This window comes from Corvus hawaiiensis, chromosome 24 (assembly GCF_020740725.1).
Source record: "Corvus hawaiiensis isolate bCorHaw1 chromosome 24, bCorHaw1.pri.cur, whole genome shotgun sequence".
Taxonomy (NCBI): Eukaryota; Metazoa; Chordata; class Aves; order Passeriformes; family Corvidae; genus Corvus; species Corvus hawaiiensis.
This window is the reverse complement of record NC_063236.1, coordinates 7,318,983-7,335,408: the sequence shown is the minus strand read 5'-3', so window position 1 is coordinate 7,335,408 and position 16,426 is coordinate 7,318,983. Positions and strand designations below refer to the sequence as shown.

Sequence of the window (16,426 nt, the reverse complement as noted above, 5' to 3'; positions counted from 1 at the left end):
TTGAAAGAATGATTTTTCTGATTTAATAGAAATAACCAACCAAAATGGGTTCCAAACAATGCTTTAAACTGAGCGAATACAACTTCTACAGCACATTCCAGAGCACTTAACAAGAAATATTTACAGGCAGCTAAAGTATTAAATAACCAAGGAAAGAAAAAATTCTGGTTTTTAATTACACACCAGCAAAATAACACAGGAGCAGAACAATTAGAAACTATAACTTCTTTAAAAAAAAGTTAAATAGGATGATTCAGATAATACAATATCACAGAAACAGCACTTGCTTGTTTTGAAGAATCATATTAAAAGATGAGCCAAGTTTATTATGTGCAAAATGAGCCAGTTCCAGCACTGGAAGCAGGAAATAACTGAAGAATCAAAGAATGCCATGATTTAACCCTTCCAGGAGAATGTTTACATGTAAAACAAGCTTTGCACTGCACAAATCTGTATAGGATTATTTACATGTGTCCTGGTGTCCTGAGCCTAAAAATCCCCCATTGCAGGTGGGCACAGATGTGCCAGGGGAGCTCACTCCACACTGAATCCTGCCAAAGTCCAGCTTACAAAATATTTCAGTACCTCTCATTGTAGAAATTCCATAAATCCTAAAGACAGAAGCCTCGAGCTGTGATTTCACTCAACAAAGAAAAGGCCAAAACTGCATTTCATACGTTTTATAGTCCACTTATTATAAAGATTCCCAAATTAACTACAATTTTGGAAAGCTGTTTCAATCCTGATACATTAGAAAGCACAGAAAGCAGGATCCCCATAAGCCAAGTGGAAGCAGATGGAAGAGTTACTGTACACACACTTTGAGAAGACAAAATAAATCACCATACCCAAGGATACAATCCATATGTGCCATCCAAGTAAACTGTGGCATTTACATTTTTATTTTAAAAAAGTACCTCTGTTATTTGCTCAAACATCTACTTCTTAAAAAAGATGGGACTTTCCCCAGTTTTTTAAAATAAAATGCCACACTCTGTACTGTCAGGAACTGCTGCACACTTTGTTTTTAAAAGCTAGGCTTGGTGATTTGCATACAAACTTCCCTATAAAATCATTATCCAAAGGGAAGAATTCCCATCATGCTGACAGGCAGCTGACAAAGCAGTTTTATTGCTTTTTCCGAGGAAGAGAGTGAGAAAAACAAGGAAAAGCCAATTCCCACTACACCACACACACGGCTTCAAAACACTGCTGCAATAACCTAAACTTCTGCAGGTCAGCCAAAAACAGGTGATAAAACAGAAATTTGGGCTCATTTTAAGGACTTCTTGTCCAGTGGCTTGAAGAAATGTTTGATCCAGCATGAAGTGTGTGACAGTGAAGTGTCACAGTAGTGACATCCCACACAGAGGAACAACCTCTCCACTTAACTGAGCATTTCTGCTTGCAGAAGTTGGATAATAATTTTTTTGGATAATAACTCTGCCTTATTGTGTTTTAGGCCACTTAATCTCAGGGCACAGCTAAATAAAAGCCTTGAGCCTGTTCAGCTGTTGAATTCCCGCTAATCACCAGGAATTCCATGGCAGGACGGCTGCTGAGGTCATCCAGCAGCTCACACTGGGCACTTTGCACTCTGACTTCAAAAACAAATTGCCTTTTCCTTCTTTGGATCAACTTAAAACTTCAGGGGCAACAAAAAATTCTCAACCAAAATGGAGACACAAATTTTTGGGAGTATTTTAAACGAGAGCAGTTACACCAAGTGCCAGACTCCTCCTGCCACCCCGTGGGATCACAACTTTACAGGATTTCCTGACGGAAGCTGTGCTCTGATTCCCCAGGTAAAATCACTCACACAGCGCACACCCAGCAGCTGGCACGGAGAAGATGCCCAGAGAATTAGCGGCTCATTAACACAAACCCATTAATTTGCTCCTGAATGAGTTACAAACAGCGAGGCACCAAAAATTGTTTCCACTGAGCAAACCCTTCCCAGGTCTGTGATGAACATCCAGACTACAGGATCAGGGAATGGATTAGCAGAGCTTATCTACCCTTTCAACTTATTTCAAATAGAACTTTGCTGCTTTCAAAACAATCACTGAATTGCTGCTTTGGGAGCTCAAAAATTAAAGGGAAGAAGAAGAAGAGAATGTTTTGTTTCCTCGCATAAAAGAAACACTTGAGATTTCTTGCACACATTCAAAATTCCACATAATCCTACTGAGCACTGGGAACTGGACGGGAGGAACAGTTCTGGAGGTTCAGTGGGGTCTGTGCAAGGGTCTGGGCTCAGCAGGGTCCAGCTCAGCTTCACTCCTGGTGTGCAGAAGCTGCTGAGCACGAGCTGGACAAGTTTTCCACCTGGAGTGAAGGGTTGGAGAGGCCACCTCAAAGGAGAGGCTGTCCCAAAACACTGGAAACTGCTCTGGGGTCTGGGTGGGGAGCAGAGGGTCCTGTTCCTGCAGCAGCTGGGGGGCACGAGCCTCCGTGGAGGGTTTTGGGCGAGTGCTGCCCACTGTGCTCTGCTGGGATCCCCCCGTGCTCCATCTGGGATCCCCCCGTGCCCATCCCATGCTCTGGCTCAGCCCCAGGGTCTCTGCAGGATCCAATCCACGGCTGCTGCCCCGGGAGCAGCTCAAAAGGTGAGGCCTGAAGGTACCAGAAGCGCCATAAAAACAGGAGCCCCGAGTGAAGAGAGTTCACAGAATCTTATTTTCATGATAATTTTAATAATATTCCTTTTGCAAAATGAAGCTGAGAAACTAGAAATGCATAAATAGGCAATACACAGAGCCATGAAATGATCCCTTGTCACTACCAGTGTCCTATTCACACGTCAGCCTTTCCACGGGCAAAGTTGCTGCTCTTTGTCAATTTAATACGTTGAAGTGGAATTCCTTTTCCTTTCACATACAAACTGGTAAAAAATAGACTTAAAACAGCACTGTTAATGTCTGAGAAATGAAAAAAAAACCCAACCAGTTTGAGTTTGAAGTGTAACATTTGAGTAAAGTGAGCTGAGAGTTATGAACATCTTCAGTCCCCTCCTTTATTGCAAGAGAGGGAGAATCCCAAGGTACACAGACCTGGTTCCTATAAAAGAAACCAAATCTGCAGTGATTTGCATAAAAACTGCTGAGAGCATTTCTCAATTTGATATTGTGCTAAAATACTTCTCTTTACCATGATGGTAAAGTGTGTACAGTGTCACAGGAATTGCTCTGCTGAGTCCACCAAACCCCCAGGGATCTCCCACAGGATTGCTGGATCCCCACAAATTATGGCAAATTGAGAGTCTGCCCTCTCGAGCTCATTGGTTACATGAATTCTTCAACTTCCTTTAACGAGATCAATATGAAGGCCAGAAATTGTATTTATTCTTTCTAGGTCTGACTTGTGTCAGTAAAGAAAACAACTTCTCAAGCTGTAACTCCTTGTGATTCCGTGATTTCTAAGCAGGAATGCTGGGATGGAGGCAGTGCAAGGGAAGGCACTGCAGAGGTGCCTCAGGGGTTAGTGAGGGAATTGGGAAATTGTTCTGATTTCACTCTCTGACCAGAAACCACTCAAGGCCAGACCCTGTGCAAGTGCTTTGTTCAATGGATGGACAGGCAACCCAAACTCAGACTGATTCCAATCTTTCTGCACATTTCCCTCACAAGCTGCTTCTGAAGAAAGTTCTGAGAAGTACTCTAAGAAAAATAAGACAGAACCTCAAAATGAATGCAATGTTAGAAATAGCATATATTACAAATCTTTTCTTGATAGGAACAATCAATAAGAATACATATTAGCTTAAAAACAGTTCAGCAAATGTTGCTGATCTGCAAGAAATCTCAATTCACTATTTACAAATAAGACAAAGTGAATACAGGAAATTTTACACATTTGGTAGTTAATAGGTTATTGTTTGCCAAGTGGTCTATTAGAAACTGATATTTAGGAAGACTGGAAAAACACCCCAACCAGTTATTACCTCTTCAGTCTATATTTTAGGTACAGAAAACTAGAGAATGAATACTGGAGAGAACATTCTGCCTCGTCAGGGGGTCAGGGACAGATGACAACACTGAGACTTCTGCCATGGATGCCATTAAAATGTTCTGGGTACAGGACTTGAATAAAAACACCTTGTCCTACTGAAAGGGATTGTAGCCACGAGCTGAGCCTTTCATCTGCCAAAAACTCACATTCCTGCGCTCACCAATTCAGAACAGTTTAATGATTTTTCTTTCTTTTTCCTTTTGCTATACATAAAATGGAGTAAAGAAAGCAAAATGTCAACAATTGGATCGACACAGAAGATCAGTTATTCACAATCCTGCTTCAATGGGATGATCAAAGCAACGACCAACACACACTTGAGTGGACAGAGAGGGGATTTCAGGAGCTCTGCTCACAGTTTACACTGCAGTGTAATGCAAGATACAGTCACTGAACTGGTCCAGCCCTGCAGAACGTGTCACTACACAGTCTTATCTGTACATGGAACATCTCTGTCAAATCTGCTTCTCTTCAACATTCCTCCACCTCTGTCTGTGAGACCAGGATGAGTGTGTCCCCTCCATCAGGAAAAGAAAGAATATCGCAAGTAATCAAGGAAAAAAAAAAATACAAACCACCAAGAATTTACAATACAGTTTTTTTCCCCTTTTGATGCGAATGTTTTTCTGTACAAGTGTTGTTTGTTATCTAATACTGTTTAAAAAGCTATCAGCTTCTTCAAGATGGCCACTGTAGGCATGATAATATTCCAGGAACACTTAAATAACAGTTTTTACAATAAATTTTAGGTCCATATCATTAGATTACTTTATATGCACTGGTCTCTCATCTGATTTTAGGCGTTTTCTACGTGGTTGTATAAAATCTTCATCGGAGTCCTCAGTTATTTCACCATCATCCTCTTCCTGCTCAAATTCAGGCAAAGGCTGGAAGGTCCTGTCTGAGTAGATCTCTGTAAGTTTATCTTCAAAGTACAATGCAACTGCCTTCCCTGCCTGTGCTACTTCTGAATCAGCCTGTGGATGAAAGAAGACAGGAATATTCACCTGTTGGAAATGCACATCCCTTCACCAAGTGTGCATGGTCTGAAACGCTTACCTTCAAATTAATCTCTTGTGTTTCTGCATAAACTTGAACAACTCTCATCATCTAAAAAGGATACCAGAGTCAAAAAAAATGAAATTATAATCCTTTCTAAAGTTACGAGATCGCACAGGATTGGATGACTAAAGTCAGCCATAACAACAACACAGTTTGTTATGGTTTGTTAGCTTTAGTTCCCAAACTTAGGCAGCAGGTTTAAAACAGTCTTAGGTGGTAAATAAACCTTCAACAGAACACACAACTTTTGTACAAGTAAGTGGCTCCCAGCCATTTTCTACTCATGACTGCTTTCTTCATAATAAATTTGAGTTGCCTGGACATGATTGTGGGAAAGTCTCCTTTGGAGGGAAGTGCTCCAGGAGATTGCTTTCCTGGGGATTACCCCACTTGGATTTCTACTTTGGAAAAGCATTTGGCTTAGAGGCACTCGACATGATGCTGCTGTGAGAGGTCAGAGTGACTCAACTTTTGCCATGAGCCAGGCAAGCTGAAACGCATTTTTTCTTTTTTTAAAAAAATAAGGAAAAAATCAGCACATCCCTCAATCCTTCCTCCTTTGTTTTACTCTGGTCTCTAAGAGCTGCAGCATGTTTCCCTCCACAGTGGATGCTTCATTAATTCCCTTGATTGAGAAGTTCACACAATTACAACTCCTTCCCCAGTGCTCATGAACCTCCCCTAATGCAGGGACATAAAGGAGTCAGGGCTGTCCAAGTCCCAAATGCTTGTGAGCACTTCCAGCATCACATTATTAACCCTGATTTCTCCTAGTGAGGTTTTAATTGTAGCTTTGTGCAGTTCCTTCAGTTTCCTTCTGCACAGGGCCAGAAATGCAGCCCAAACACTGCAAGTTCAGGTTGCATTTTACAGAGAAATAAGACACGTTGGCTGGTTTACACATTTCTAAGGTCAGAAGAAAGCCACTCCCTGTGATGCCTTTTGTCATCCTTGCTTTAAAGCATCTCAGAGATCAGGAACCCTCTTAGCTCCTGCTCTGTTTCAGCACAATATGATCTTTTTTTTTTTTGATATTCAGATTATTTTTTCCATTGCTCCACTAACAGTAACACTCAGGTCATTTATCTCCCCAAGTCACATTTCACATGTAAGAGATATTTCATTATCAGATGGGATCATTGCAAAATCAGTAAAAAATACGAGCCCATAGCCAAGTTATCCACTGGAAACTGGTTTTTGTGAGACCCCCACTACCCAGGAGTTAAAGCAGGAAGGTTAATAAAAGCCACAATGGCCACAAAGCTTTGCTGGATTCAGCCTGTGTGAGGTACTAAAACCAGAATTATCTTCAGAAAGGCATTTCTCCTCAGTAGAGGAAGTTTCTCATCAGATTCTACTCATTCCATGAGTGTAAAATAATCACCTGGGCAGCTTGAGACACCATTAAGGACTCTTTGGTTGTCTTTATGGCACTTCCTAAGCACTTCTACAATCAATTCAATGCACAGTAACCAGGTCACCCTGCTCCTCACTCACAGACACCACTGAATGCATTTTAGAAGTTCCCTCTGTTCTCCCAATTTAGCTAAAAATGAGAAGTTATTCTGCAACTGCCTTGAATTTTATTTGGTTTTTCAGTGTCTGATTCAGCATCTGCTCCAAAAGCAGAAGTTACAGCTGGAAGCAGAGCCTTTCACTGGAGAAGCTGCACAACCAGGTTGAAATAAATCTTCATCTGAAATGAAAAATGGTGTTGAGATTGGAAGTTAACATACTTCATTAAACCTTTCACAGTTCTTGAAGATCAACCGGACATCAGCCACGAAGTCCTCGGGGGTCTGGTAGTGTTGGGAATGCTTCTTCTGCAGTTTCTTCTTCACCGTGGATAAATCCATTGGTTTCTTTATAATTTTATAATAGTTTGGTATCTGTAAAAAACCAACAGTGATTTATCACTGAATGGACAGAGTTCACAGCTGAATTTCTACACTGAAGGTATCAATCCCTTAATCTCATCACACAATTCAGGCATGTTCAGCAAAGCAGAACAATTTCCTTTCCTCAAGCTGTTTAAAAAGCTCTTTATAAGGGTATGGAGTGACAGGACAAGGAGGATTGGTTTTAAATTGAAGGAGGGTAGATTTAGATTGGATACTGGGGAGAAATCCTTCCCTGTCAGGTTGGGCAGGCCCTGGCACAGGGTGCCCAGAGCAGCTGTGGCTGCCCCTGGATCCCTGGCAGTGCCCAAGGCCAGGCTGGACGGGGCTTAGAGTAACCTGGGACAGTGGGAGGTGTCCCTGCCCATGGCAGGGGTGGAACTGGATGGGCTTTAAGGTCCTTTCCAACCCAAACCACTCTGGAACTCTGGGATTCTTTCTAACCTGCAGTGTCTCTCACAGCACACCAAACCCTTTCACTACAGTTACTTCTTTTACAGCTGAAAGCAGAAGAGTCAAAGCAGTTTCTTCCCTCCCTCTCATTCCAAAGTTTGTCCAAAAAGAAACAAAAAGCCCTCCTACAGCATTTTGAGTTTCATGGGTGTCCTGAGACATCTTGTTCCAATTCAATAACTGCTAATTGGAAGTATTTTTAAATATCTGGTTTTGAGACTGGGAGTGAAGCATCTGCCTGGAGAAGCTCCAGGATCAGCTGCTTTCCCTCTCAGACCCATGAAATGCTGGATGGCTGCCAGAACTTTTAGACTGATCAAGGGAGATGTGCTTCTAGTGAAAGCAGTCAGTTCCTTCCCAAATTCAGCTCCAGACTCTCAGGGATGTTATACCAAATATAAATCACAAGCTGTTTTTCAGGAGACTCACCGAGGCTGGGACTGGCTCTTGGAACTCAATGCTCAGCTCGTGGCAGTACAGGTAAAGCAGGAGGCGTTCACATTTCTTATAAAGGAATAAACAAGGTCAGATTAATACTGTTAAATTTATCCCTAGCCCAGAAATTCATATCCCCCTGCTTTAAATAGGCTTGTACTTTAACAGCTTAGTACTAGAAAATTTAAATGCAACCCCCTCAACTTAATTTAAAAAGGTAAAGTTCTTAGGAGGGCAGGGTTGAGAGGCAGAACCCCTTTTACTGTTCACAAATTTCCTCTTTGTTTTCTCCCTCCTAACCAAAAGCCTAGGGCTAAAGTCAAGCATGGAGAGACATGCTAATATACTGCAAATTAAAAAATAAAATACCAACTACAACCACTTTTACTGATTTTGTCCAATCACAACCACATGGAACAGGAAAGGACTGAGCTGCAGACTTTTCTCTTCCCCACAAGACAAAATTGAACAATCTGAAAGCAAAGCCAGAGTGTTTCTAACAATTCCCTGTTGAAATATTTTTCTTTGCTTTGCTTGTAATTCCTTTAGAGGAATTTGATTCAATAATACTCTTAACACTACGCAGAGGCTGACTGATAAAGCTAAAATTAATTCTGATTGTCAAGGTCATTACAATTCCCCAGGAATGCACCTGAATACTCCCAGCACCTCTCACAGAATGCACTTAAACACACCAAACTCACAAAACTATTTTATGAAGGTGACATCGATGCTAAATGCAAAGGACTTTTAATTCAGTGCACGTTAAATGATGCCTTTAAATACAGAATATGTGTTAATGCTAAATTTTAGCTACTAAGTGATGACAGTCCCAATGCACTGGGGCACTCCCACAGTCACCAACACCTGCAGATATGGCCACAGCAGGAAAAATCTCATTAATCATTTTGGGTTGTTTTGCAAAGCCATAACTACATTTAATTTGCCTCAGCCAAAGCAAAACCATCTCCAGACAGTGGGGGGTAGCTGATGTGAGAAAGTACTTTTTCCTGGGAAGCAGATTCCTGCAGGTTTGAGACCCACCCTTTGGTCCACAGGACTCAGGCCTTGTGCTGTCTTCCCCTTCTTGCTGTGCTGGGAATTGTCACAATCATATTCTACTTCAGGTTTGCTCAGGTCTCTGCAGAATGTACATATCCACTCTCCACTAAAGAGAAAACCACAATTATTCCAGACATCCAGGGATAAATTCTCATCAGTGATGGCTACAAAGAGCTTTTACTCACTCTTACACATTCACATTCTACCACAGTAAAGACCTGGATACTCAAAGCTAAGGAATAACTCTTAATGCTCCCAATAACTCTGCCAGTCAAGGCCATTTTTCCTGCCCTCAGATCATGTTTTAATACTTTATAACACCTTTTTCACCTTGCCTTAAAACGAACTTTACACAACAGAATCACATTGTGAGACTTCACCCAAACAGATAAACAGAACGGGATTCTGTTATCAGATAAACACTGACCAGCTACACACAAACAATTTAGGCAAGGCCTTGAAAATGTCATACTTTTGTACTTGAAGGAATCACCCAGAACGAGCTGATTTTGGAGGAAACACCAGTTTGGGTTCCATCCACAATCTCAGCCCACACCGCACCGCCGCTGCCGGTACCTGGGGAAGCTGAGGAGTGTTGGGACGTGGCAGGTGAGGTGGAACACCTTGGGGCACTTCTCACAGCACAGCAGGTCCCCCCCGTTCTGGCACACAGCACACCAGTCCTCGTTGGGGTCGTCATCCTTGTTGTTCCCTTCTCCCCCCACTCGAGCTGAGCGGTGCATGAGGCTCCGCACGGGCGATTTCCCGTTCACCAGGCTGTGCCCAGACTGTTTGCAGCTCTCACTCAGATCTGCTGGCTCTGTCTTCACATGGTTTTCCAGGCTTCCCAACGCCTCCAGTTCACTCTCCAGGTGTAAGTTAGTGGACAGTGGTGGTGTCAAGCTGCTCTCAGGGCTGCTGAGCTGGAGTGGAAGTAGCACACAGAAAATCAGAGTCGATTTTACACCAGCATCTTTCTGCTTGTGCTGGAATTCAAAAGCCTCCCACCATTCAGATACCATACTCATATCCCAAAAACAACAGGAAATCATTAGGAAGAGCTGAGTTGCATACAGTATTGAAAACTACTTTTTCACATGTCCTTTCTTTGAAGAACACACTCATTTCTTCTGATGTAACGAGCCAAACACACTGGTAAGTTATTAAAAGCTGTTAATGACAACTTCATTGTCATTAGGAAAAATCCTCAACTCCACCACCCTGTACCCAATCCTGTTCAATCAAGCATAGCTGGGAAACACTGAAAAATATTCACTTGCTAATTATTTGATTTATACATTGGCCTAAGAACTTTTGACTGACTGGAGGATTTCTGAATGCAATTACCTCAGTAGGAATGTCCATTATCAATGGGTGACTCACAGCTTTTATTAATTAGGGATTAAAAGCAGCAAATACACTGTATTACACTTCATTTTAATAATTAACAATAAAATTTACATTACAGACCACCCTGTGCCTGGCAGAGCATTGCCAGGGAGAAAATACCTCCTAGAATGAAACTTTAGAGTAAAATTCCTTTTTTTTTCTTTCCAAATTCTTAAACATGCTGCCAGGAAAACCACAACACACTGGGCATAAACTAACTTTACCATGCAAGCACTCCTTCTGCCATCCTCTGTTTTTTCCTGCTTTACTGTTCCTGAGAAACTGCAGATCTCTTCCTCTGTGCCTGGTTCTTGCTTTACTTTCACTTGGTCAGCCTTGAAGTTGATGCCAGTTTTGTCAGCAGTTCTCCCCGAGGAGCCACAGCTGGAAAGACATCAGCACATAAATAAGAGGATAAATCATCAGGGCGGAGAAATTCAGGTAACTCTTTCCCAAATGAAAGACAAAGGGTGTCAGAGCATTTACAACAGCTCCAGTTTACAAGACAGAGGAGAATCATAGTGCAGGAAAAGAAATTAAAAATATAAATCTTCATGTAAGCATTCTTCCATTCCTGGGTCACAGTTATGTCAAAGCACAATGTGCCAATTGCCAGTTCTGTTTCTGAATTCTTCATGTCTGATCTTTTTTAGCCTGACAGTGTTAATGTGACACTCACCTTCCTCTGCTGCCTGTGCTGGAGGTGCTGGGGGGCCTCACAGGAGTGTGGGAGTTGGATAAACCTGCAATGAAGCAGCACAGAAACTGATTTGGTACAAGATTACATTCACTGACTAGTGCTGAGTAACCCCAGAAGTGCTGCAGGAGTATCCTAATTTAATAAGTCACCTAAGTCAGCTGTTCTCTTGGTCTTTTGATCACAACAAAGTCTAGCACATCAAATTTAATAAAAAAGTCACAACACACGGTTCTTGGAATCCCAGTAATTATTTCACCTCATCCAAACCGTGCTTTCAGCCCATTACATCCTCAAATTTTATGCATTGAGAACCACCAACAAAGTCAAAAAAGCAGCCTCTGCATGGTTTACATGCAGGTTTTGAGAAATACACAGAATGAATGCACCCATTCATTCACAGGATCTTAAAAGTCCTGAGGAGAAAACCAAGAGAAACATCAAGTCCCAGAATGGTTTGGGTGGGAAGGGACATTGAAGATCATCCAGTGCCACCCCTGCCATGGGCAGGGACACCTCCCACTGTCCCAGGTTGCTCTAACCCCATCCAACCTGGCTTTGGACACTGCCAGGGATCCAGGGGCAACCACAGCTGCTCTGGGCACCCTGTGCCAGGGCCTGCCCACCCTGACAGGGAAGGATTTCTTCCTATTGACTGAAATATCTTCTCACTTACAGAAATAGACATTTTCAATGTTTAAATAACTCAAAATTAGGTACTGGTGACTTAATTTGTTCACATGCATAAGGAAAGCTCTACCATTAATTGGTTATACTGAGAATGAGCCTGACAGTGTCTCTACATGGATCTGGAACACTGCATTGCTGTGCTGGCAGTTTATTACTATAAAGACATTTCTGAAGGAGGGTAAAATTTAAATTTCCAGAAGAATCTATTCCTGAGCAAAACAAGTTTTCAATAAAACATCACTTCCCTTCTGGCAGGAAATGCTAGGCAATTGTTTTCAACTTAAATACCAGAAATACCCATCACTTTCTGGAATCTCTAGAAAAACCCATCAGATTTACCTGATGACCCTGGAGATAGAGCTGAAGGTCCTGGGGAGGGATTCATGGTGCTTGTAGGCTGTGGGGGGAGGTGGCTGCCTGTGATGTATCTACTCAGCAGATTATCTAAACTACTGGAACCAGCATCTTCCAGCTAAGAAGGAAAAACAAAAATCTGAGTCAGAGAGGTCTAATTCAACTTTTGTAACAGCTCCACACATTCAAATTGTGATCAGTATCTTTACTGGAATTGTTCACTCTCCCTTCAAAGATTCAGGACATCAGCAAATATTTTTATCAGCTCCATACAGAGATCAGGCCTTCAAACCAGGAACTTCAAGTAACATTTTTCAAAAGCTCCTAAATCTGAGTTTTTCCAGCATGGTCCTAGGCTGCACTTACTCAAGGTCATTGCAAACTTTCTGGTTCCCAGCTGCTCAGTGTGTCAGCCACACACATGGTGTTACTCATGAACTACCAGATTACTGAGGTTGCAAAAGTTATTCCGTAATTAAGATATTAAGGGAAGCCATAATCTTGTTTTTCCTTAATGTGATGGGAAATCTGCCACTCACTTTCCACACAGATTTTAGTACCTGTTAAACCCAAGGAAACAGGGACCCTGCTGCCTAAAGCCATGAACTGCAAGACAACAGAACTGCAATAACGTGTTTGAAACACACTGCATTCCAAGTGGGTTTTTGTAGATGCTGAGGAGGCTGGCAGAGAAAAAATTCTCCACTTTTTACTGTCTCATGAGAAAGTCTCCGTTCTCACACAAGCCAGCTGTCTGATGGTTTGCTAGCTGGTAAACATGTGCAGGTGCAGGGCTGTTGTGAGAACGTAGTGGAATTGTTTTAGTTTACTGGGAATAATATTTTGAAATGGGTGGTTATATCTCCTAGCCTATCACCTTGGTAGGTGGTTGACCGATGGGCCAATCATGTAATTTCTCTTTTGTGATCCATGCTACAAAAAGATGGGTTTTTGGCATTAAAAGGTGGGCTTCAACCGTACTTCTCTGACCTGAATCGATGTCATTTTGCACCGTCCCTAAATGCACAGCAGCAGTTTTAATGACTGTGCCAGCAGCATGAAGGACTAACACTTCCTATCCACTAAATCCAACTAATCCATGACAGCTATTACAGGAACAGGTATAAAAAAAAGTATCTGAACAGAATTCTGCATTTTCAGTGCACCTGGAAGTTGCATGGTAATGCTTTGGACTATCCCACAATTTCTAACTTGGTGTCTGATGAGCTTCACACACTCACAGCTGAATCAGCCACAACCACTCACACTCCCTTTGGTGTTTTGTTCTAAAGCCTCAGCACTGCAGATTGCTCACACTGACATGGGATTCCTCCTTCCCTACCATTCTCACATCAGCATATGACCTGCAGCCTCCTGAGAACACTGAACATACAAGCCCTGAACACTTAAGAGTTGCAAAGTTGCAGCTGCTATTCCAGCAGACCATCTTGGATGAAATTTACTTGTGTTTCCTGTATCATGACCAAAACTGTATTTTACACAGGCATTTCAATGCAAAGGTTCTGTTCTCAGGATGAAGCCATCATCCTCCTCCCCTTCCAAACACTCCTGCAGTTTTAAATTACTTTTACTTTCTTTGCTTCCATGTGTACATTAAATTGTGCTTTTCACGTCTCCAAATGAGCTCGACTTCAAAATCTACCTCAGCTTGTGTCCCCTCTCTGTGGGACTAATGGGACATGTCCCCTCTGTGCTTCCCGTTTCTTCTAGGAACATCAGAGAGAAACTCCAGGCAATTTTAACCCTGAATAAATCACCATTCAGGGCACTCAAAATACACCATTTTTAATTATTCCACTGATACCTTCTCCTAGGATGGTCTTGTGGAAGAAAGGAAGTGATCACAGTACTTAAAGTCTCAATTTTACTTCTGGCACCAAAACAAAAAACAACCCACAGAGAAAGGGAAGCAGACTGACCTGGATGGGAGGGATGTCTGGCAGGGAGGGCAGGTTCTCCGGGTTGGTGACGGACGGGATGAGCTCGATGGCCGACACGGACGGGCTGGTGGGGCCGCGGTTGGCGCTGGCCATGGTGGCCGTGGTGGGGCTGGTGGGGTTGATGGTGGTGTTGTGCACGGAAACCACCGGGAAGGGCCCCGCGTGGCCAGGGTTGGAGTGCTGAGGAGACAGAGACACCAGGCTGGGTCACCGGGCCGGGCAGCACAGCTCACACTGCAAACACTGCCCTGGGGAGAGACCTCAACCCAAGCGGGGCAAAACACACACTCACAGCTATCCCAGCACCTGCCAGCACTGAGGGCAGAGCAGCTGCTACTCTTCTTCACTTGGAAAGGAAAAAATACTGCATGTGGCTAGGTATTAAACAGACAGCACTTCTTGCACCAAATTGTTTCGTATATAGTTGTATTTTCTTAAAGCAATTCCTTCCTCCAAAGATAGCTTTAGAGTTTACATGTCTGCCTAATTTTTTTTTTTAAGATAAAAGGAACTGTTTCGAGTAATATAAAGTCACTTTTGGTATTTCAGTCATGTTAACGTTCATTGTCAAGGATTTTTATTCTTAATGGCACGCAGAGCTCTGCATCCATGCTTCAGGTGTGAATTTAAACACTTCAGCAGTTGATTCAATCAAAACCCCTCAACTACATCACTTTGAACTTCACTACTCCTCACTATTCTCTAATAAACCTCTGAATATTCTTTTCAGCTGAATGCCACTGAAAAGTGCAAAAGGGAACGTTTTGCTTCCCAGAACTAAACTGCAATACAAACATTAGATTTCATTTTCACCCCTAAGGTTTGAATTTCCTTAGGTTCAGCAAAACTGTCACAGCACAGTAATGCAACATGGAATAGAAGCATATAAATGTGTGTAGCTGTGAGCTACAGGGGAACAGATAAACACATTTACAGCTGGAGGTACCATCTACTGGAATGAAAGTCTGGCACAATGGCACAAATGAAGCGTGTACACAGGATATACTTGTCTTTGAAGGTGAGGTTGCATCATGGAGTATTGAGGTCCATTGTGGCGTGGGATTCCTGGTATACGAGCAGCATTCTGAGCCATTCTCATCTGATGTGCTTGGAAAGCCCCACAGTTCATGTTACCCCTCTGCATGGTCTGCATGCTGATCAACCTGGGAGGCTGCAAGGGTTTGTGTTTTTTAAAATTTGTGCTTTTAACATGGAGAAAAGAAGCCCATCTCTTTCCACAGTAGTAGTAACATAACATCAAGCAAAGCCAATAGCTGTCACATTAAAGTATCTCAAATCTCAAAAGATTTTAGTTTATAAATTGCTTTGCAAGTTTAGATTTGACAGGGCAATTTTAAATCTCAGTGTTATGGTAGAAGGTGAAATAAGAACATGTAAGGGACTCACCTGCTGCTGCAGGACTTGGGGGCTGCTCTGCCTGGGCACGGATGCAGATGGCTGGGCCATCCTCATCTGCTGCAGCTGCTGGTGTTTTTGGGCATACACTTGCTGCTGCATGTGCTGGAGTCGAAGCTGGGCCAGATTGATTTGTCCTGGAGCTTTGTTGATGTGGTTTGTTCCTGGAGGAGTCTGCCCAACCACTACATTGGGAGTATAACTAGGGGTTGGTTTATTTTCAATGACCAGGTTACCTAAAAAAACCCAAAAGAACCAATCAACAGTTAGATCTCATCATCCTCCAAAGGTTGGTATTTGTGGAATATTCGGATGTTTCTAATGCACCTTCCTCAGAGCAATTTTAGCTTGAAATTTCCTCTCTAAGTCTTCAATAACCATACATGAGTAAAGCAAAAAGAGAACTCAGACTACAAGAACTAACCACAAAATTAAAACCATGATCTGTGAGGGAAGAGTGAAAGAACTGGAACTGCACATCTTAAAAGCCACAACAGACAGGAATTACTTCTCTGTGTTCACAAGAAATGGACAAAATGAGAAATAAAACAAAAAACAAACATGTTGAGCATAAAGTTTCTATGCCTAAAGAAGCAAAGCCTGGAAAGAGATATCTGGGGGACAGTGGAGAGTGTCCCACCACTGAGTGACATAGAACAGGTTCTACAAACATGACACAAAACACTGCTACAAGCAAGGCCTGTCCTGCTCCAACGTGATGGACCATGCTGCCTCTCTAGATAACTCCTGTCCTATTTTTATGTGGAAAAGGCAAAATGTTGATTTTTGACTGTGAATGTGTAAATGTGTACTCGTTGGAATCTGCATGTCCTTTTTTATTAAGGTTGAGAGTTTCCTTTCTGTGTCCTGTCTGTCCCAGAGAATAAACATCTCTGACTGAAGATGGGAACACCCCAACCTGGATGGTGGACTCAGAGCAAGAAGCAAGTACACACAAAAGCTGGTATTTTAATCAGATTTTCTATGAGATTTTTATC

The 16,426-nt window shown here is 42.4% G+C and overlaps 1 protein-coding gene across 1 annotated transcript in view; it reads right to left on the bottom strand.

Moving 5' to 3' along the window:
* Positions 1 to 16,426, bottom strand: part of TRIM33 (tripartite motif containing 33) — a 38,777-nt gene continuing 22,351 nt past the window's right edge. The window contains exons 9-20 of the mRNA XM_048327960.1: positions 15,420 to 15,664; positions 15,019 to 15,183; positions 13,992 to 14,192; positions 12,037 to 12,169; positions 10,990 to 11,053; positions 10,535 to 10,694; positions 9,498 to 9,844; positions 8,904 to 9,027; positions 7,854 to 7,928; positions 6,810 to 6,962; positions 5,071 to 5,121; positions 1 to 4,988 (exon numbers count right to left, since the gene is read on the bottom strand). Coding sequence (XP_048183917.1) covers positions 4,776 to 4,988; positions 5,071 to 5,121; positions 6,810 to 6,962; positions 7,854 to 7,928; positions 8,904 to 9,027; positions 9,498 to 9,844; positions 10,535 to 10,694; positions 10,990 to 11,053; positions 12,037 to 12,169; positions 13,992 to 14,192; positions 15,019 to 15,183; positions 15,420 to 15,664 — 1,931 coding nt within the window. The 3' untranslated portion in view covers positions 1 to 4,775. The remainder of the gene's footprint in view (positions 4,989 to 5,070; positions 5,122 to 6,809; positions 6,963 to 7,853; positions 7,929 to 8,903; positions 9,028 to 9,497; positions 9,845 to 10,534; positions 10,695 to 10,989; positions 11,054 to 12,036; positions 12,170 to 13,991; positions 14,193 to 15,018; positions 15,184 to 15,419; positions 15,665 to 16,426) is intronic.